General features: G+C 45.2%; 1 protein-coding gene across 7 annotated transcripts in view; it reads left to right on the top strand.

The window, feature by feature from the left end:
- Positions 1-23,156, top strand: part of cnot1 (CCR4-NOT transcription complex, subunit 1) — a 229,729-nt gene that overhangs the window by 182,422 nt on the left and 24,151 nt on the right. For all 7 annotated transcript variants that reach the window (XM_070897738.1, XM_070897741.1, XM_070897739.1 and 4 more), the window contains 9 exons: positions 894-1,071; positions 5,456-5,586; positions 8,922-9,218; positions 13,005-13,145; positions 13,229-13,333; positions 13,614-13,733; positions 15,603-15,794; positions 16,105-16,247; positions 17,944-18,052. In XM_070897738.1, the coding sequence (XP_070753839.1) occupies positions 894-1,071; positions 5,456-5,586; positions 8,922-9,218; positions 13,005-13,145; positions 13,229-13,333; positions 13,614-13,733; positions 15,603-15,794; positions 16,105-16,247; positions 17,944-18,052 (1,416 nt within the window). The remainder of the gene's footprint in view (positions 1-893; positions 1,072-5,455; positions 5,587-8,921; positions 9,219-13,004; positions 13,146-13,228; positions 13,334-13,613; positions 13,734-15,602; positions 15,795-16,104; positions 16,248-17,943; positions 18,053-23,156) is intronic.

Consider the following 23,156-nt stretch of genomic DNA (forward strand, 5'->3'; position numbering starts at 1 on the left):
ATGCATTTGAAAGCCTGTCTTGGTATGCAGTCAGCTAGCTTGTAGTGACTTCCTACCCCTCCCTGTTCCAGTTCCCCATGTCATAGAACCAATCTAAGCAGCGCTATCCCGAAGGTTTGAATGCACTAGTATTAAAAATTGAAATAAAAACAGAAAATGCATAGCAGCCAGCTTATCGGTATCTGAAAAGAGAAAAGGCAGATTAAAATTTTGGGTGGAGACCCTTTGCCAATGCTGGTGAAGTTCTGGTGCATGGTCCCTGTCTCTGTGTTAATCTGTCTTTTCCCTCCAATGCTGTGGGTCAGCTGTGCATCTTCTGTTTTTGCTTCAGATTTTCAGTTCTTTTAATACCTATTGATACAGGCATCGGGAGGCTTTACTATCTGTAAGGCAAGTGGGTAGAGAAACAGACCCCTCCGTCTTTCTGAGAGAGACTCCTGTTTCAGATTGTGACAGTATGGACAAGGGTGCTGGCCAATGCTCCCTCTAACTTTTTTTGGTGGTGGTCCCTTTAAATTTTCTGTGGGTCGCGCATGCGCAGTATCTTTCCCCGCGGCAGCAGCTGTCAACTGGCCTGCGCGGGACCTCCTGATTGGTGCGTAACTGTAGCCAGGGGAGCGTTGCTGGTGGCTCAGGATATTTCATTTGTCAAAAATAATACAAGCACTACTTCAAATTGCAAACACACCCTTGGGCAAGCAAGGGTGCTATGGTCACCTTAGAATGCATTTCTGGTAGTCATATTTTTGAGGAATTTTGAGTATCTTGGACCAGGACCACAACAGTTTGTGTGGTAAGCTGATCACTAATAGGTGAGTGCTATCTGCACTGGCATTGGTTTGGAAGGTGGAATTACTTGTTAACTGTCTTTTTCAAAAACATTATTTTTCTAGTTAAACCTGAAGTTTGAGATTGAGGTCTTGTGTAAAAATCTGGCTTTGGATATCAACGACTTGAAGCCTGGAACTTTACTAAAGGACAAAGACAAATTGACAAATCTAGAGGAACAGTTATCTGCTCCAAAGAGAGAGTCCAAAATACCAGAGGAGCTGCCTGTAGTTGTCACCGCTGGTAAAGTGCTTTTATGTTTGTTCATTATTAGATTAAGTCGTTTTACTTGCAAAGGAAGAAATTCTGTGAAACTGAACTGCGTTTGTTAGATTTAAATTGCTATTACGGACATCCCATTATTGTAGATGATTATTAACCTGATTTTTGTTTGGATGCTTGTATTGTAATTCAGATTATTGTTGCGTTTGATGTAAAATATGGGGTGGGTCAGGTTTCATTAACGAGGAGTGCGCTAGGACCCAGGGGGAAGTGCATTTGCAGGCATTGCCGGTAGGCCAGATTGAAGCCTTGGTCTTTAGCTGACAAAGGAAGAGAAGTGGCTCCACAGCAGCTGGGAGGGGAAATGTTTTTCCAGTGGAGGAGTCAGTCTTCTGAAGGTTCAAAAATGCAAGTTATAATACTCTAACAGCTGTGGCCATTGTGCGGTCTTTTGGTGGGGTACAGCAGCTATTTTGATGTAATTGCTATATAATTCTAGAATTCATGATGTGCTGTACCAGACGCTGCCACCTCAGTCCTGCCAGTAATGTAAGATGTAGAACGGAGGACACTGGAATTAAACATCCTAGGGTTTGGTATGCCTGCATTTTTGTGTTAATATTTTGCCATTTGTTTTATTTTCAATTAGCAGATAAATGATTTTCAGGGAAAAGTTTCTGGAACATATGTTAGATAACTGTTAAGATTTATATTGTGTATTAAGTTAATGTCGCTAAATGGGGTGATTCATGTCTGTAATGCTAAAAGGAAAAGGCTGTTTGGCCCATCTAACCTGTCCTGTTTAGCCATCTGTCTTAGATGAAAATATAATAACCCATCTTCCCACCTCTCCCAAAATCAATCAGGCCTGACTATTGATGCCATTTTTGTGATTTAGCATTCACTTCCGATCACAGTTCTTGGCTATGTTGATCGCTTGCAGCCCCGATGCACCAGAAAGCTGTCTTAATTCTTTTTCTAGTGTCCCTGCAGTTTAAATTGGTCTGAGGGGGGGTGGAGAACTAAAAATTCTACCTGTAAATATACTCAGTGTATTTCTACCCACATAATGTTGCATGTCTGTGTTGATTTTCAGCATTTGTCTTTTTTTTAAAAACCACGGCAGTGAAGTAAATTTCTGTCTGTGAATACAAAGATTTCACTTGGCCTTTTCTATAACACTGCCAGGATTCCCAGCGATTGCACGTTTATTGAGTTTATTCAATGTTTACGGCAGGATGGCAAGCCGAGCATCGCACTCCTTTTACAGTAGATGTTCAAAAGAGAATGTAGGGTATTTCACTGGGAACTGTCGGAGTTATTTGACAAGTGTGAAAGACCCTAATATCAAGTGGCTGAGAGAACTTCTGCAGCACGGCAATAGTGCTGCATGGTCACATTTATCTAACCTGATCGCTATCCAGTGACCTCTTACTGGAAAGTCTGGGTGTCTGGTGAGGACTGCACAGGGCTCTGCTATGCTGTCTTTTACGGTCAAGTAGCCTGCTGGCTCTCATTCTTTAGGCTTACAAATGAAGACCGATTTATTTGGGCGACCTTCTCAAACATGGCTAGCAGCCAGTGCCTGTGGGACTGTACCCCCGATCAATATAACCCCTTCAGGAGAGGAGGGGAAGCCAAGCGGGCCATGCACTTGTTTTCTTCTTTTACCTTGTATTTTTTTCCTCATTGTTCCTCTCTGCAGTTAATTGTCATTAGTTTTAAGCCGTAGTTTTGTGTTCTATATTTAAAATGTGCTTTGTCACTGACTTCTGGATTCAATTAAGAAGTGAGCGAAGGGAATTCCAATCTATTGTGTCGTTCAGATGGTTTGCAATAATATTGCATGACAAAAGATGGAACTTTTTTGGATTTCTTTAACGCTTGCATATTTCTGGTATCTATGTACTTCTCTACATCCTAGAGGGACAGTGTTTTCACTTGCCCAGATAGCTAGGTAAATGTGTAGTGCGAATAGAGAATCCATTTCAATTTATTTCAGCTGCTGGTTTTATGCCGTGCTTTCACTTGATCCCTCCTATCTTCGTAAGACAGCAGAATAACACTGGGATAAGCCTTTGATTTGGTCTCTTACTGCCGAATAAACTTTATTTACAAAAAAATAAGTAAACAATAACAGCAATGCCGCACTTATTCTTATCTTAGTTCAGTTTAGTTAGCTGCTCGGGTCGTACAAAATAATAAATAGCTTACAACTTATATAATGGTCCTTATCCTTTCGGAAGCAATCTCTGGTATATACCTTCAAAACAAAGTGACCAGGACCAAGTACATTTAATAACTGGTAAAAAAAATTTTAAACTGCTAATCAAACACACGAGAACAAATTCTCCCTTCCTTGGACATCTGTAACTAATTTTTGCAACAACTACATTGTTAGACATGAATGAGTGGTTTTTAAATCTCTTGTGTGCCATGACAATTAAAAAAAAAAAGACCAAAGCTGCTAAATTTCAGACACATTTGACTTTTGTCGCACTATTCAATTTATTAATGAATCGTTCCTCAGAGGTGCTGTGGTTTATCACATTTTAAAGTGGTGGGGGGAGGGGGGGTTTCCACTCGAGACAAACATTTCAGTTGGAACAAGCTTCCAGTTGTCAGCTGTGATATTTTCCTACCTGTTGCACCATACAATCATGAATATCATATCTGCTTCGTCTTTCAACTTGTTAACTTCAGCATCAGTAAACAAACTGCACTTGGTTCCTTTCTCCCAGCTATCCTTGCTTCCTTGTACTTGCAGTACTTTATTGTTGCCCTGGACTACAAAAGAATGTCTGTCCTGGAAGTTCTGGTCACAAATAACCGCTTTTATCCATGGCAGCTTTTGTCTATAAACTTCAATTCTTCCATTGTTCGATCTCCATATCCAAATAGGATATTGCCATCATCCCAGAAGTTGGGTGAGCTTCCCCCAGCTCTGCACCAGATCTCTCTCCCTCACAACATACAGAGCTCGCTCTCTGCCTACCCCTCATCCTTTCTCTGGAAGCAAGTTGAAACAACTGTGTTTTGTTTCTCTTGGGGTCTTGTTGCTGCCTCCAGTGATAAGAAGCAAGTGTACGGTCCGAAATGGGGCCATGTGCGGACTGGTAACAATTCCGGGTGTACATGTTTTTTCCGCAGAACAGTTGACTTAAAGAATTTCGTTTTTCCCCCTTTCCCCGAGGTCAGCAATATCTTGATTTGTATGTGAAGATTGAACAACTTCTCGAGTGAGGTTGTCATTTCTTAACATTTCATCTGCTTTTCAAAAATTATTTTAAAAACTTGAGTAATGGAAGAAATTCATGGAAATTCTGAGCAGTTTTAAGGTTTATAATTAATATACACATGAAATATTCCTCAGTTGATAAACTTGACCATACTTCTCTTCCACATGTCCAACCTCAGTCTCAGAAGTACTTTGAGTGATTCTCTGCTCTACAATCCATTGAAGGTTCTCACAAACAGCAATAAATGGGAATGAGTCATTTTAAAGACCAATTGGATACACTCTTCAGTTTAAATCAACTATACTGCACACTTTTATCTATATGTAGCTTTTTGCAACCTAATACAGCAATAGTTCTTGCATTTCATCTTGCAGAGAAACCTGGTGACGAAGTTTAACTCTTTGTTACAACAGCAATTCACCTGTAATTAAATGTACCCGCTTGTGTGACCAGAAACTTTATTTATAGAATTAATTGTGCGCTTCTGTGAAATTTTGTGTTGCATTTCTGTTGAGTTTTTTTTTTAAAACGTGAGTTTGAGAAATTGATCAGCTGAAAAATGTACCCCGCTATATTGCAAGCGGGTAACATGTAGAATCTCGCTACCCAGCAGCTATGTGTTCAGTCGGCCATCAATGCTATATCGAGGAAGCGCAGTACTGAAACATGACATTTCTTCTTTGAGGATTTGTAGACCTGCTGCTGGTTGTATGTTAAGGAAAGAAATCAGTGTCACACCCTGGCAATTTCAAGTAATGGACACATTGGGAGAGTCCAATGTTTTTTACTTTTCTCCTTAATTAGCAGTAATTTTTTCATACTTTGGCTGAGCGCATTGAATTATCTTTTATATACCTTTAAATTGTTGAGTACTGTATGTACATTTTGTAGATTATTCCCAGTTTGCGCAGGGCATAAATAACCTGTAATTAATGCCTCTTACAAGAGATTGAACAGTTGATCATTTCTTCATTTTCTGTTTCCAACTTGGTGGATATATGCTTTACTTTCCCCCCAAAAGTTCTTCATTAACTTGTTTATTTTTACATCTGTTTTGAAGAAATGGCCTTTACTTCCTGCAAAATGTCTGCCACTGGTCTTGGAATTTTGCAAGTCAGTAGTAAGGAAAGGATTTGGAGAATTAATTCTGTGCTTTTGCTTTCCAGCTGCACCAGTAACTCCGGCCACGACTACCCCGTGTACAGCCACGGGCCCTCCACAGCCACAGTTCAGCTACCACGATATCAATGTGTATTCACTGGCTGCCTTGGCTCCTCACATTACAGTCAACCCAAATGTAAGTAGGTTTCAATATAATGCACCAAGGTGACCTTCAGTATTTGTGACACTTCAACAATCCTGATGCCTCATGTAGATGTTTAGTGGAGAATAAGGAACATGCTGACCATCGTGTCTCATGCACAAGACAGTGACATTGTGCTAGACTTCAGTGAGTTGGCTTATCAAATACTCTTTTATTTTAACTATTGTGTGGTTGGGCATGAAACAGTTGAACCAAAAAACGAGATGCTAATTTGAATATAATCTGCTTAAGGCTGCGCACACGTTTTCAGTTCTGTGCTAGAAATATACTTGGGTATATGTGATGCCTGTTGAAAATGGGCATCTAATATTGTGGAAAGTGTAATGGCAATGTAGGCCTTAAAGCTGGCCTTTCCAGTGTGACAGGACTGAACAGCCTAATTTTGAACGTTTCTGGAGTTTGTTTTTATAATTGTTTGCCTCCCAGAAACTTTCTAAGGCCAGTGTGCAGTTCGCACTTTATATTTAAAGTGGCAGCATTGGATTCTGCATGGGAATCCCATTCTATTTGTTTTCTAGAGGAGGAGTAAGGGATGCCTGGCGGGTTAGGTTACACCACAGGAGCATTTACCACACCGTCAACCTACAAACCAGATGTATTGACTGAGGCAGTCAAGGCACAGTTTGTCTGAAGAATAATGCCTCGGAAGGCTGTGACGGTGTTATCATATGCCTGAAGCAAACGGGCAACTGTGCTACACCACAGGTCGGTGGCTGTCTCACTGCCATCCATTACCACACAATACGATCCTTCCAGGCACCAACAAGGGACATCACCCACATTTGTCAGTCTGCTATTCGCTGCTGTGTACACCAGGTGACTCGTGCTGTTTGCCAGAGCCAGTCGACTGATCTCCTTCCCCATGGACAATGCTGTGAATTTCTGTGACATGGCAAAACCAGTTGAGTGGAGTGTTATAGATGGAGCATATGGCCCTACAGCCACTGCCCACAATTCCTCTTCCTACATGAACTCTGGTGCAACCACATGTGCTAGATCATGCATGTCGACACCGGTTAACCCAGCAGCAGTTGTGAAACCTTTATCCTGAGGCAATCGAGGGTGTCAGTATTTTGAGTTGCACAGAAGATTGCATGGTGGATTGCTGGAAGACCAAGAATCATCTTTGCAGCCATGGCTAGGACGCTAAGACTGCGAACTCTGACCAAGTAATGGTGCAATCAGGTACACGCAGCCACTAAATTCATAATCAAGTATACTGTAGCTATCCTAAAGCAGCACTTAGTGTCTTGCTGCTTAGGGTGTGCTGTAACGCAGTCCTGTTGGACCTAGCTAACCCTTTCTGTATACATTTCAAGTACTGTTGAAGTAATTATTTGAATTGCCCAGGCTGTACACTATTCTAGAGCAATCGTATTGGTCCCATTTATGTGCCTGCACCTAAGTGCAGCGAGTATTGGGAAATCGAGACTAGTCGGAGTGCACGTTCGTAAAGAACCCGGCTGATTTTCCTTCCATTGCATTAAATGGAAGGAATATTAGGGGGTTCCTTCACGGGTGTGCACTCCAATTGTTCAGATATTCAGCATGTCTGGACACAGGTCCAGGAATATTTCCCCTACATGGTCTGGTTCTTTAAGAGGACCTGTGGTTTTCTCCCATTATTCATTCTGTTGGCACACCAGGCAAAAGTAGCCCTGCCTGCACCCACATTTGTCTGTCTTGGCCTTGCTACTTCCAAATTCAAGATCTGCATCGCTTCGTCCAATTCATTGCTCCTGTCAGCCTACCTTGGTCTCAAGATCTGCACATCTTACCATGAATGCGTTCAGTGGCCAATGCTCACAAATGGACTGGTGCGTGATTTCTAGTGGTTGGAAGCTTGTTATGGGTTAGGTGCCTGTTATATCAAATGCTTAATTTAATAGGTTTCATGTTGCGCTGGTAAATCCACCTTTTGTTTGGCATTTGGATAGGGAAGTCTGAAGGCTACAGCTAAAGTTGATGCTTAAAACTTTAATTTATCTCGTAGTTGTGCTGAAATTTTAGCCAACATCTATTTCATTGTGCAATGGTAGCGTAATTTGCTTCCGAACCGTAGCAAAACTGGCCGAATGGCTTCTTTCTGTGCTGTAACTATTCTATGATTCTGTGACTTGCGAATCTGCGTGGCAGTTTGGTAACAAAACTAAATTTAACTAGATTAAATACACCAGTAGTCGGCCAACTAGTGAGTAGTTATTAACTTGATTGTAATCCACTGGGAAACGTTGCCATTCCACTTGAACTGCAGTCACATTATGGGTCAACATCTTATCTGCATGGCAGCCATGTAAGGGTCATTTGTTTCTTTTTACAAAGCATTATCTCGATTGGGTAAGTCAGGTCAACAAAAGCTTTGGTACTTGACTGCACTGAGTCGACATCCTACCCTATTTTGGTTTAGAAGAATTAATTTATATGTTGAGGTTAGACAGATTAAATAACAGGTGTCGTTTCCCTCATTCTTTCACTGTAGTTTAAGCTCCCGCCAGCCTCTTCGATCTTTGGAGCTTTCATTTTTATTTTATTTAATTCCTCACATCAGCTTGACTCTGCACTTCCTTCCTCCAGAATTAATGCATGCTTTCAGAATGAGACCCTATGTTACAGCAGATTGGAAGAATACATTTTAAACTTTTAAAAGTAGTGTTATTTCCTGGTTTGGATGGGTATGTAAAGCTAAAACTGCCTTCAAGAAACTTAAGATCATAACGATGGGAAGCATGAGCGTTACCAGTGCACCCCACCCCCCTTTTTACCCCATCTCCTCCCAACCCATTTTGATGGTTTGCTGGTTTCCCATGGCTACTGGTTTTGAGTTTGAGGAGGTGGAACAGGCGGTTTGCTCCCATGCTGCTGCCACTTCCCACTTGTGCTGATTGCTAGGAAGCATGAGGTACCACCCAGGTGGAACATTGCTTTTAATTTTCACCCTCACGCCTTGCAAAGTAATGTCGGGACTTCCTGCCGCTTCCCACTTAACCGGCAGAACGGCTCGAATTGGTGCGGTGCTGCACTGACAACTCTATTTAATGGCCCGTAAATACAGAGGATGGATGCAGTTTGTGTTGTGTTTTTAAATGCCTTACAGATGATTACATTAGTGCTTTTAACCTCTGTGTATCTAAAGTAGTTGAAACCGAACTTTTGTAAGTCCACTCCGCATTGATCCAAGATTCATTTGGTTTTGACCAGTGTTTGATTAGTTTATTTTAAATGCAGAAGCACCTGCTTACACAAACCACTTGGTTAAAGTGTCACTTGTTAAATGGCTCTTTGATATATTAACCTGATTCCCTTTTTAGATTCCTTTGTTCCAAGCCCATCCTCAGCTGAAGTCCTACGTCCGGCAGGCAATAGAGCGTGCTGTGCAGGAGCTTGTTCATCCTGTTGTTGACCGTTCCATCAAAATTGCCATGACCACCTGTGAACAGATAGTCCGGAAAGATTTTGCCCTGGATTCTGAGGAGTCACGGATGCGAGTTGCAGCCCATCACATGATGCGTAACCTCACTGCGGGGATGGCTATGATTACGTGCAGGGAGCCATTACTAATGAGCATTGCTACAAACCTAAAGAACAACTTTGCCACTGCACTACGGGTTAGTAAATCTCGCTTTTAAATGGGACACATTTCTCTCCCACCGGAATTTGCAGTTAGCTCACAGTATTTGCTGATCTTGAGGAACAATGACCCCCTGCCGGAAGGAAAATCTCATCCCAATTATTGCTGTTCCTTACCTAGTGCTTGGCTACAGAGCAGCGCTAACAGGGTCAAGAGCAGGTCTTCAGCCCTTCCCTCAACTAAGTCAGGCTGGAAAAAAATGTATTCTTACTATGGGTTTACTTCTCCATTCTTATTGAGTGGGTTTCACACTGATGTGATAACTAGTATTTTGGCAATGTATTTGCAGTCCTGGTCTGAAACTAAAGGGATTGTTTCTGCTTAGCCAGCTCCAGAAAGCATAGGATTCTATGGTTTGCAATATTTGGACTAGTGTAAATATTGCACACCTCACATTGACACCTGAAATATAGTCATGATTATCGCTTGTAGGATGCTAATTGCAAATGCGACTGGAGTCCTGAGATGGGTGCGCTGCAGCTGGACGAATCCCGATTATCATAAAACCATAACCCATATGCACAGTCATGAGAGGACAGTTTGACTATAAAACCAAAGTAGTGGCAGTTGGGGGCTGCTGATTATAAAACCAAATGGTGGGTTGTAAGTAAAAGAGCGTGTGGTTCTCATGGGTTCAGTGTGATGGGAAGGGAGGAGAGGAAAATAGGTGCCAATGTTCGCACTAAGCTGCAGTCTGGAGGCCCCGCGCAGGCTACTCAACGGCTTTTGTAAGGGAGAAACTGCTCGTGCGTGAAAATATGAATGGGACGCGCAGCCGCACACCGAACAAAAAGAGGGAACATTGATAGGTGCAGTTTAAACTTTAAGCCAAGCTGGGTATTTAAAACCCACCTGTCACTTTTTAATAGCTCAGGTCTGAGGTATACTGGAGCACTGTATTAATGGCTAAATTGGTGTATTGACATTTAGTTTTGCCTTCAATATTTTTTTGACATCCCAGTCAATGCCTGTATGCCTCTGTAGAGCAGTGTGCTTGGATTAGGACTTTCACCACACTCATACTTTTACCAGCTTTAGTGACTGTTAGTTTTCTCTGTCTGTCAGTCTGCACTGTTTTTAAACCTGTGTCTGGACCTTCCAGCCAACATAGGCTACGCTATGGTGCTAAAGGATACCCTTGGTTTTTAATATGAGCACAGCTGATGCTAACTGATGCTCTCATTGAAGCCATGGGACAGTTTAAAATGTTGGTCTCGTTCAGTCACTATCCAAGTTATGCGTCCAGATCCTTCTTTATGCCTGTGAGGTTTTATTGCATCTGTTTTATAATCAGTATTGAGTAATTTCCACAATTATTTTAGGTACAGTGCATACACCCTCTAGCACATAACCTGGAAGCCAGCTAAATAATGTGTTGCAGGGATGCTGCTTTACAATTATTTGCATTCAAAGTTTCAGTAGAGCGTGCAGGTCAGATCATGGCCCAGATTAAAAAGGCAATCACTATTTTTGTCTCATACTGCAGTGTAGCAGTATCCTCAACTCTGTCACAAGCCATAAGGTGTGTACAAAATAGCTAGAGTCAGAATTAAGTCCTTTGTCTTATTCAATGGAAAGGCAAAAAAAATATCACCAGTCTCCAAAGCTTGAGAGAGGGGGCAAATCACATTCAGATGGAGGTATACTATGTGATTTGCTCGGTTATGTTTATGATTGGTAATTACTTTTGGATTTATCTGCCCATTATGCAGATCTAGGAAGCCCCCCACCGACTGTTTTTCAGGGTAATTAAGGAGCTGAGGTGTGGTGTCAGGTTGGGATCTTGAATTGACTCGCATAATTAGAGTACTCCCACAATGGTGAGGCCACATCTAGAGTACTGTGTACTGTTTTGGTCTCCTTATTTAAGGAGGGATATACTTGCATTGGAGGCAGTTCAGAGAAGGTTCACTAGGTTTATTCCTGAGATGAAACGGTTGACTTATGAAGAAAGATTGAGCAGGTTGGGCCTGTACTTGTGTAACAGCTTGGGGACCTTTTGTAAACCTGTAACCATTACAGCTGTTGCTGCTTTAGTAGCTTACCTTGGTTTTATGTTTATCTTTTAATCTTTTTCTACTTCCCCTTTTTCAAGTACTGTAAATGAGATGGAGTTATAAATTTCCTCTGTGTCTCTTGAACAGCGCAGCTTTAAGAATTGAAAGAGGAAATAAAGATGCAGGTGGAGTTAGTTTTGAGGTACTGGGCAAGAATGGATTGGAGTAGATAACTGGGTAATGAGTGATTTCAACACAGTGAGGATACAGGGAGGAGGAAGTATGTGCAGGACCACTGAACATTGTAGTATATTAAAGCAGAGAATGATACAGAAGATTGGAGGCTAATGGTAAGAGGATGGAAGAATAGTGTCTGAATTGTTTCATGGTTGGAGTCCATTCAGGAATGAACTAGACTGCCTCAGGGTTCCATTTCCACCCAATATTCAGGCTGCAATAAAGATCGGGAAAGTCGGCTCCAGGCAGTAGTTGTGCCTTCCTGTAACGCAACCTCAGAGGAGGGACAGTTTACACAGTCCCGGTCAACTAATGAGGCCTTTTTCAGGAACAGGCAAGTCCCCTGTTCATAGAATTGCCTCAATTCATTTTAATGAGTTGAACAACTGTGTATGTTAAATATTAAAGGAATCAAGGGATATTGGGATCGGGCAGGAAAGTGGAATTGAGGTAGATGATCAGCCATGATCTTATTGAATGGCAGAGCAGGCCCGAGGGGCCAGGTGGCCTACTCCTGTTCCTAATTATTGTGTATAGGGGTATGAAACTTTCTTCACCAGAAACACTCCAAATGTGACATTCTGTCCAACTTGATGTGCCTACTGAACAGACCCTAAATGTGGCTATGAATCGGCTCGTGTGGACTTACCAGATCAGGCAGTGCTCTGCCATGGTAACCCATCATGGCTATCTTGGACATAAGGGCTAGGAGCAGGAGTAGGCCATACGGCCCTTCGAGGTGCTCCGCCATTCAGTAAGATCATGGCTGATCTTTGACCTCAACTCCACTTTCCCGCCCGATCCCCATACCCCTTGATTTCTCTATAGTCCAAAAATCTTATCTCTCCTCAGCCTTGAATATTCTCAACAACTTAGCATCTACAGCCCTTTGTGGTAGAGACTTCCAAAGGTTTACAACCCTCTGAGTGAAGAAATTCCTCTTCATCTCTGTCTTAAATAGCAGGCCCCTTATCCTGAGGCCCCCCCTCCCCAAGTTCTAGACTCTCCAGCCAGGAGAAACAACCTCTCGGCATCTCGGGGATCAATCTAGTGAATGTTTGTTGCATCACTTCTAAGGCATGTATGTCCTTTCTCAGATAAGGAGAACCAAAACTGTGCACAGTACTCCAGGTGTGGTCTCACCAAAGCCCTGTACAATTGTAGTAAAACTTCGTTACTCTTGTACTTATCCCAGGAGTGCAGTTCAAGGGGGTTATCCTACACACATCAGCATGGCTTGGAGCTTCAAGATTCCCACCTGATGTGTGGAACGTACTAATGGAACTCCCACTCTTGAGCAGCCTGTCGAGAGCAGGTTAAAGTGATGCTGGAAAGAAGCGTTGGCTGAGCCCAGAGGGAGTTGCCTTAAAATGTGGCTTTTTACAAACATTTTGGGAGGGGGGGTGGGGGAGATAGGGTATTTAATTTGGTTGCAGATGAACTGTTGGACAATTGCGTGGCTTGCTCACTTCTCTGGTGTTACAATCTGTTAGTGAGCCCTGAAATTTGTTGTTAATTTTCTCCCTTAGGCTGCATCCCCACAACAGAGGGAGATGATGGAGCAAGCAGCTGCACAGATAGCACAAGACAACTGTGAGCTGGCATGTTGTTTTATTCAGAAAACAGCTGTTGAAAAGGCTGGCCCGGAAATGGACAAACGGCTTGCAACAGTAAGCTTCTCATCCTTTTTCTGTTCCTGCCCTGGTTTTGTCATTGCTGCATCCAGTTAATTTATTTTGTTTGCCTTCTATAGGAATTTGAACTTCGGAAGCATGCCAGGCAGGAGGGTCGTCGTTACTGTGATCCTGTAGTACTCACTTACCAGGCTGAGCGTATGCCCGAGCAAATTCGATTGAAGGTAGGAGATTTTGGTTTTCAAATTTTATATCTAGATACACTTGAAGTAAGATTGCTGTAAAGAGTGCTTATTAGGCAGGTGTAAAGAACCTCCTTACTTGTGTCCTTAAAATGCACGTTACTTGTATGTTTTCTTTTGAAGTACCCTTAAATAACTGTACACTGCTACATATTGACTACTGTATTCTGACTGCATACAAGTTAAAATGGTGATCAATTGGTGCTAAGGATGTTTGAATGGGGTGAGTCGCATAGGGTATTAATTTTATGTTGTATTTTAGGTGGGTGGTGTAGATCCCAAACAACTAGCTGTGTACGAAGAGTTTGCGCGCAACATCCCAGGATTTCTGCCCAGCAATGACATCTCGCAACCCACAGGTTTCTTGGCCAAGCCTATGCAGGTAACTTCGAGAATATACATCATTCTATTTCTTCCCCCCCCCACCATTCTCTTGTCTTTTATGAAAACTCACTAGTTAATAATTGCTACAGTAATGCCAAGACAAAATGGTTAACTCACTATTCTATACAGTTGTCAGCTATGCAATAAGCATTCATCATATGAATTATAGTCCATCCTAACAACTGAGCCAGAAAGGAATTTGGAGGTAGAATGAAACTCAAAATAATTGAGGAGTTGTGATGTCTTAAAATATGGATGGTTAAAGTGAATCAAGTTTGTAACTTGGGTTGAGAGGCCCTAAAACCTTCAGGAGATTATTTAATAAAGGTATAAGAAGCAACTTTATTTTGGGAGGATAGGCAATAAGGCCTATAATTTTCTACTGAACATTTTTAATGGACTTGAGACTCTGTATCCACAGTAGGAGTAAGAATCTTAAATGTACTGTCCCAGTACATGCGTTACATTCTCTTCGAATTTGGTTCACTGACCTTGGGTGTCGGAGCACTTCAACTGGCCTTTTCCCCTTCTGTAGTTCAGTGGCCTAAAGTCAGCCAGGGTTCCTACTCCTGATCCAGTGACTCATGTCAAAAAGTGAGCTTGTTTGAATGAATGCTTTGATGAATCGACCTGAGACATTAAATCTACCGTCCCCTCTCCACAGAGGCTGCCTGACTCGTCGAATGTTTCCAGCGTTTTATATTTTTATTTCAGATTTCCAACAGCTGTAGTATTTTTCTTTTAGTTGATGTAATTCATTGCCACTTCTCTTTCAGGAATGCTCAACTTGAAGTTCCACTCCGACAGGATTTTTGTTTGTCTCTTCTATCCTGTTCACCTTCATTGCTGCCTGTTTCCCTTCTTGTGTTTGATCATGTATTTGCTAAAACTTGCTTTAACAGTCACATCTTTCCTCAGCAACTGTCTGGCTCCAACTCCTCGTGGATTCCAACTTAAATTCCACCCAAACTGTTTCAGATGCACCCATAATCACAGAGCGCGCGTGATATTCAGCATTGCTCTAAACAATGCTCTCGCCACTTCATGACATCCACCCTTTCCACCATGCAGGCTTCAGATGAAAGGTCATGAGACCTGAAATGTTATCCCTACCTTCCTCTCCACACATGCTCCCTGACCTGCTCCTGCTGAGTGGTTACAGCATTTACTGTTTTTAATCACGTTTTTAGATGCTGGCCGAGGGCAGGACTGGGCTAGGCTCTGGTGTCACCATATTCAAACAGCCTCCCAACACTTGCTGCACGTGAAGAATGATCTAATTGTGCAAATTGCTAATGGGCATGTGTCCTTTGGGGGTTACAGAAGTTGTTCTGTCAGGTCAGGAAAACGCTGTGCACTCCTTACCGTGTAATCCCCAAATATATGCAAGGATTCTAAATACTTTTGGCCTTCAAAGCCCTAATCACTTTCATCCGAAAGGAAACATTGAAGATAGTTCACCCTCCACTTTCGATGTTGCACTTCTTTAATATAATTTAAGTAAAACACCAGCCAGCCACTTGGGTCAGTTCCATTTGTGAGGTACAAATTGCAGCTCTACGCTGTGGAATAAGAAGCAGAGAGAATGGAGAGATTTGTGGCTGCATATCAGCGTGACGGTTTTGCGTTTTGTGCATATGCAATTTCTTCAGTTTTAGTTTTGTATTAAGTGATCACAACTTAAATTCCACCAAATATGTTTGTTTAATACAGAATCCTATATTAATGACAATAGTCCTTGAATTCTGTTTGAGTACAAATGTTGCTGGACCACCGTTTCTTGCCTGGTTCCTTGGCAGGTGTCCATGAGGTACAGTAATGTGTCTTACACTTGAGTTCATGCTGGATCTTTCGTTGTTGTTCACAGCAAGCTTGGGCAACTGACGATATCGCACAGATTTATGACAAGTGCATCACGGAACTGGAGCAGCATCTACATGCAATTCCACCAACTCTGGCCATGAACCCCCAGGCTCAGGCACTACGTAACTTACTGGAGGCTGTAGTCATGGCCAGGAACTCCCGTGATGCTATTGCTGCTCTCGGCCTCCTGCAGAAGGTGAGTACAATTTGTCCATCCCCTGCAACATTCACTTAGCTACCCAGTCTACTTCAGGTTACAATGATAGCTTACCATTATTAAAGTGATTATTTAAGAAATTGATCATCTTTTCGACTATTTTCTTTTGTAATGGTTTTTTACTTATAATTTGGATGTTTCAAGCTTTCGTTCCAATAATTATTTAGAAACTGCGATTACAACTTTGCTAGTAACTTGCTGATTGTTTTTTTAAAAAGAGATTGCACTTTGCAGAACGATACGATATTTTGAGATAATGAAGTCCAACTCTGCTCCTTTTAATTTGAAGGCTGTGGAGGGACTGCTGGATGCCACAAGTGGTGCGGACCCAGACCTCTTGCTTCGATACCGCGAATGCCATTTGTTGGTTTTGAAAGCCTTGCAGGACGGGCGTGCCTATGGATCTCAGTGGTGTAACAATAAAATCACCAGGTATGCAAGGGAAGGGGGTGTGATATTGTACTGCATTTTTGCTTCGCAATTTGTTCCACGGGGCACTGCATATCAAAGCACGAATGCCTGCTGCCGCAGTTCACACAGAGCCACAGTCACTGAAAGCATCTAATTGCAGGGAGGGTATGAGAAATAGCAGGGAGAGCCGCACTTGGGACACACTGAGTCTCTGGTGATCTGGGAGTAGATTATGAACTTGCCCCCTCAACAAGCCAGAGTGAGTTGGCGATACAAGGGTCAATTAACAGTAAACATAGTGTTAACTGTGCAGAAGTAGCACAAAACTTCAGAACACACTCGCACAAAATTAACTCGACTGTGCTGTCCAAAGCCTTTTTTGCATGTTTTTTTTTAACTCAAGCAAGACATGTCACTGCTGGAAGACACTTGGGATTTAACGCACAGCTACAGTCTACTGGTAGATGCATGGTGTTTTTGATTTAAAAAAAAATTAAAATGGGCAGCTAATTTTGGAGTATTAGTGAGAAGGGAAGTTATTCATGGGACCTGTGCCACTTTTTTAATCATTCTTTCCCTCCTATAATGCCAGGTTCAGTTAGAAAACTCAAGTTTTGAACAAAGCAGTTTCAAAATTTCCTCAGTTATGTATGAATCAACAACAACAACAACTTGTATTTATCGAGAGCCTTTAACGTAATAAAACACCCCAAGGCACTTCACAAGAGCGGACACGTGAGTCACATGAGATATTAGGACAATGACCAAATGCTTGGTCAATGAAGTCGTTGCCTTAGGCAGGATGACTTGCTTCCACCAAAAAAGGATGCGTTCACAGGTGTTTCAATGAAGGACCTAATATTCCAGGTCCCGAACGGCATATTGAAGGGTGGAAGATGCCTGTGCGTAGATTTTTTTTAAACGTGTGTTGGCAGTTGCACACCAGCCACCACACGGGCTTGACAGAGCTAGGTCTTGGTCCAGTGGCAAGGGTTAACCAGGACGACTGGAGACCAGCTCTGCTGCATGGACCTAGTGTGCACACATATCGCAGTGTGGGCTGGCCCGTGCTGCCCCTGGGCTCTCGCCTCTTCCGGGCCCCAAACACTCTCCGCTCCTGGGCCCCAATCACATTGCTCTACTATCTCTCGCCGCTCCTTTGCCCCGACCTCACCGCTCCCGCTGTACTTGCCTACGCTCCAATCATGCTACCCACTGAGCCACGACTGACACACACGAGTCTCAAAGGAGGAACTGGTCAGTTTGAAACCTCTTAAGACTTTACAGGACAAAGTCTGTAATTTAACTGTTACTGGACAAAACAGAACCACTCTGATTATTTTAAACACTGACAGAGTCTCTTTCCTTTTTGAATACCTAGGGTTTAAGGAGCATCATAAAAGAGGAAACGGGTGGTGGAGAAGTGGAGAGGTTTAGGGACAGAATTCCAGAGCTTAGGGCCCAGGCAGCTGAAGCAGTGGTGGACCATTGAAAATTGGGGATGCGCAAGAGGCCAGAATTGGAGTGCAGACATCTCGGAGGGTTGTAGGGCTGGAGAAGGTGACCGAGATGGGGAGGAATCTTCCCTTAACAGGATCATTGTATATGTCTGTGTACAACACACAGGAGTATATTTATATATGACCATTTCACTTCCGTTCAGGTTGAGTAATGCGATCTTGCCAGCTTGTAACTGGTTTCTTATTTGTTCCTACAGGTGCCTGATTGAGTGTCGTGATGAGTACAAGTATAATGTGGAGGCTGTGGAGCTGCTCATTCGACACCATCTGGTCAACATGCAGCAGTATGACATCCATTTAGCCCAGGTAAGGACCTGCTGTCCAGCAGGGAATGATCAGTGGATAGAAACAGGGCTGCTGTATTGCAATCAGTGCCGTGCACAGCATTCTGCAAATCAATGGCACTTCTTTCAGGACTGGGTTGAGACCCAGTGTCTTTTACCTCACTGAAAGACCAGTGTTTCTCAACACCATTTCAGTGAACATCAAAACTCTCTCCTCAGCATTCTGCTTTGAGTCCTCAGTGATGTGATCGATTACTGACTTCTGAATTATTCACTGCTGCTGGGCAGAACCTTGGCAAGATATTTTTACTCTGTTCTTTAGGAACTCCAAACCACCAAAAACCATCTGCATCTTTGGATATCCCATGCACTGCTCAAACCGGTGGAGTGCTACTTTGTTGTAGTATAACCAGTTTTAAATTGGCTTTAAAATAATACTGATGATTAAAATAGACTGAAAATCCTATTTAAAAAATATTAATGAGCTAATTAATTGTATACTGCTTCCTAAGCACAGTAATTGTAATATGCATAAAGATGTTTATATTTTACATAATTTACATTCGGTATATAGAAACCGATGCCTAGTTCAAACTGCGGTCACACTAACTAGCGATGTGATTTCAATGAGGGTTCTGACTAGTTGTGTATCACGTGACATATCTGGATAGTGTAGAATGCTGAATGGTTCGGTACATTAGCAATGAGATTTAACACTTGGGTGGTGATGGCTCTGTAACTAAGATGGCCCTGTGGGTCCGTCCTTATTGTTTTACACAATAAAAGTCTAAAGGAGAGCACAGTGGAATGGGTTGTCACATCCACATTTTGCAACACCTGACTACTGGAGTAGTTCAGGCTGTGCATGCTTGGAGAGGAGAGAAAGTGGGACATGAGATTATGTAATATCTGGTAGTATGTTCGTGCCTGACTGCAAGATATTCTAAGTGAACATCTTAATTAAAATTGCTTTCCTTGCTTGCTAACTGTTGAGTTCAGTAGCGTTGACAACACTCCAGGATTTACCTGTGATTTATAGAGGTTTTTTAATGGCTGCGTCTATTTGTACGAACTGAATTGCAGCATTTCTCTGATTGGCTCTCCATTACCTATTGCTGATTGGTCCCCTTGAAGGATAAGTCACACCCTGAAGTTTCTCTGCAATGAGTGAATGAAATCTCCCAGCCAAACTTTGCACATTGTAACATGATCCATTTTGACTTCAGAAATCAAAGGAAACATTTCCCCCCGCCCCCCCCCCCAATCCAACCTAACCTTACAATGGGGCATTGTGTGCGGATTGTTAACAAATTTATTGGGTATGAAGTGAATAGTGACAGCGTTGTGACTTCTGGATTTCATCCTATCCCTTGTAGGGCGTTGTAAGAACGTGATCCGTCTTCCCTGAGTTCCCTTCCTCCCCTCTGATCTCCTCCTGACCCAGACACTCTCTTTCCCCCCGCCCTGGTGCGTGCTCTCCCCCTCCAATCACTCTCTCTCTTCCCCCCCCCCCTCCAATCTCACTCTCTTCCTCTTCCCTCCCCTCCAATCTCACTCTCCCCACCCCCCCCTCCAATCTCACTCTCCCCACCCCCTCTCCAATCTCACTCTCCCCACCCCCTCTCCAATCTCACTCTCCCCACCCTCCCCTCTCCAATCTCACTCTCCCCACCCCCCCCTCTCCAATCTCACTCTCCCCACCCTCCCCTCTCCAATCTCACTCTCCCCACCCCCCCCTCTCCAATCTCACTCTCCCCACCCCCCCTCCAATCTCACTCTCCCCACCCCCCCCCCTCCAATCTCACTCTCCCCACCCCCCCCCCTCCAATCTCACTCTCCCCACCCCCCCCCCCTCCAATCTCACTCTCCCCACCCCCCCTCCAATCTCACTCTCCCCACCCCCCCTCCAATCTCACTCTCCCCACCCCCCCTCCAATCTCACTCTCCCCACCCCCCCTCCAATCTCACTCTCCCCACCCCCCCTCCAATCTCACTCTCCCCACCCCCCCTCCAATCTCACTCTCCTCACCCCCCCCCTCCAATCTCACTCTCCTCACCCCCCCCCCTCAAATCTCACTCTCCTCACACCCCCCCCAATCTCACTTCCCCCCCCCCAATCTCACTTCCCCCCCCAATCTCACTTCCCCCCCCAATCTCACTTCCCCCCCCAATCTCACTTCCCCCCCCCAATCTCACTTCCCCCCCCCCCAATCTCACTTCCCCCCCCCAATCTCACTTCCCCCCCCCCCAATCTCACTTCCCCCCCCCAATCTCACTTCCCCCCCCCAATCTCACTTCCCCCCCCCCAATCTCACTTCCCCCCCCCCAATCTCACTTCCCCCCCCCCAATCTCACTTCCCCCCCCCCAATCTCACTTCCCCCCCCCAATCTCACTTCCCCCCCCCAATCTCACTTCCCCCCCCCAATCTCACTTCCCCCCCCCAATCTCACTTCCCCCCCCCAATCTCACTCCCCCCCCCCCCAATCTCACTCCCCCCCCCCCAATCTCACTCCCCCCCCCCAATCTCACTCCCCCCCCCCCAATCTCACTCCCCCCCCCCAATCTCACTCCCCCCACCCCAATCTCACTTCCCCCCCCCCAATCTCACTTCCCCCCCCCCCAATCTCACTTCCCCCCCCCCAATCTCACTTCCCCCCCCCCCAATCTCACTTCCCCCCCCCCCCAATCTCACTTCCCCCCTCTCACTTCCCCCCCCAATCTCACTTCCCCCCCCCCCCCAATCTCACTTCCCCCCCCCCCAATCTCACTTCCCCCCCCCCAATCTCACTTCCCCCCCCCCAATCTCACTTCCCCCCCCCAATCTCACTTCCCCCCCCCAATCTCACTTCCCCCCCCCAATCTCACTTCCCCCCCCCAATCTCACTTCCCCCCCCCAATCTCACTTCCCCCCCCCCAATCTCACTCCCCCCCCCCCAATCTCACTTCCCCCCCCCAATCTCACTTCCCCCCCAATCTCACTTCCCCCCCCAATCTCACTTCCCCCCCCAATCTCACTTCCCCCCCCAATCTCACTTCCCCCCCCCCCAATCTCACTTCCCCCCCCCCCAATCTCACTTCCCCCCCCCAATCTCACTTCCCCCCCCCAATCTCACTTCCCCCCCCCAATCTCACTTCCCCCCCCCAATCTCACTTCCCCCCCCCCCAATCTCACTTCCCCCCCCCCCAATCTCACTTCCCCCCCCCCCCAATCTCACTTCCCCCCCCCCAATCTCACTTTCCCCCCCCCAATCTCACTTCCCCCCCCCCCCAATCTCACCCCCCCCAATCACACTTCCCCCCCCCCCCCCAGTCTCACTTCCCCCCCTCCAATCTCGCTCCCCTCGCCCCCCCAATCTCGCTCCCCCACCGCCCCCCAATACTCCTCCTCCCCACCCCACTCCAATCACCCCCCCCCCCCCCCCGCAAATCGCTCCTCTCCTCTCTCGCTCTCTTCCCCCCCCCCCTCATCGCGGCCATCGCTCCTCTTCCCCCCCCCCCCCAATCGCTCCTCTCCCGCCGCACCCCCCTATCGCCTTCCCCCCTGCCTCCCATCGCTCCCCCCCTCACCCTACCCCCTAATTGCTCCTCTTTCCCCCCCCCCCCCCCCATCGCTGCTACTCCTCTTCTCTTCTCCCCCCCCCCCATCGCTCCTCTTCCCCCGCCTCCCATCGCTCCTCTCTCCTCACCCCCCCCCCCCCCCCCCATCGCTACTCCTCTTCTTCTCTCCTCCTCCTCCCTCCTCCTCCTCACCACCCCCCCTCCTCCTCACCACCCCCCCTCCTCCTCTCCGCCCCCAATCACTCCTCTCTCTTCTCCCCCCCCCCCCCCCAACCCCAATCGCTACTCTTTCTCTTCTCTTCTCCCCCGCCCCCCCACCCCTTCCCCGGCCCGCTCCCCCAATCGTTCATCTTCTCCCCCCCCCCCCCCCCCCCGTCTCACTCCCTTCTCCCCCCCCCCCCCCCCCCAAGTCTCACTGCTGCTCGTCCTCCCGCTCGTACCCCAATCACACGCTCGATTGCGCTGGGGAGTCAGACAGAGTCTATGACCTAACTCCCTTCTGATCATGTGTTGGGAGATTTAGTACAAACAGTTACTGTTTTTTAATAGACATCCATTATGATAATTTAAACAATTGTTTAAAATTTCCCGTGTGATACGCTCGCATTTTATAATAAATAAATGTGTGTTGACAGTACTGACTCACTATGTTTGAGCTCTAACATGCAGATTATTTGGCTCTGATAGGTGGTGACATGGAGAGGGTTTGGTGCACTTCAAGAGCTGCAATGCCGTACCAATGTAATCAATCCTAGCACTGCAGCTGGGAGGTGAACAGTTTGCTTAGAAACAGCATTGTGTTACCGAGTTTGTTATCCCCCCCCCCCCCCCCCCCAGAGGAGCTCCTGGTGAGGCTGGACATTTCCATAATTTTTTCTGGTGTTGCTCTTTGATTCTCTGATCAAAGGTGTAGCAGGAATATAGCTGGGTGTCCATGTGAGCTTTGTTACCTCTTCAGTGACATTCTTGAGTCTTAAGAACAAAACCAGGTGCCTTAAGCTTACTGAAAGGAGGGTCGATGAAGGCAAAGCGTTTGATGTAATGTATATGGATTTTTGCAAAGCTTTTGATAAGGTCCCACATGGCAGATTGGTCACAAGAGTAAAAGCCCATGGGATCCAGGGCAAAGTGGCAAGTTGGATCCAAAATTGGCTCGAAGGCAGGAAGAAAAGGGTAATGGTGGATGGGTGTTTTTGTGACTGGAAGGCTGTATCCAGTGGGGTTCCGCAGGGCTCAGTGCTGGGTCCCTTGCTTTTTGTGATACGTCACTGATCTAGACTTGAATGTAGTGGGTACGATTAAGAAGTTTGCAGATGAACTAAAATCAGCTGTGTGGTTGATAATGAAGAAGAAAGCTGCAGGCCGCAGGAAGATATCAATCAACTGGTCAGGTGGGCAGAACAGTGGCAAATGGAATTTAATCCAGAGAAGTGTGAGGTAATGCATTTTGGGAGGGCTAACAAGGAAAGGGAATACACATTAAATGGTAGGATACTGAGCAGTGTCGAGGAACAAAGGGACCTTGGAGTGCATGTCCACAGATCCCTGAAAGTAGCAGGCCAGGTGG

The sequence above is a fragment of the Pristiophorus japonicus genome, chromosome 13 (genome assembly GCF_044704955.1).
Source record: "Pristiophorus japonicus isolate sPriJap1 chromosome 13, sPriJap1.hap1, whole genome shotgun sequence".
Classification (NCBI taxonomy): Eukaryota; Metazoa; Chordata; class Chondrichthyes; family Pristiophoridae; genus Pristiophorus; species Pristiophorus japonicus.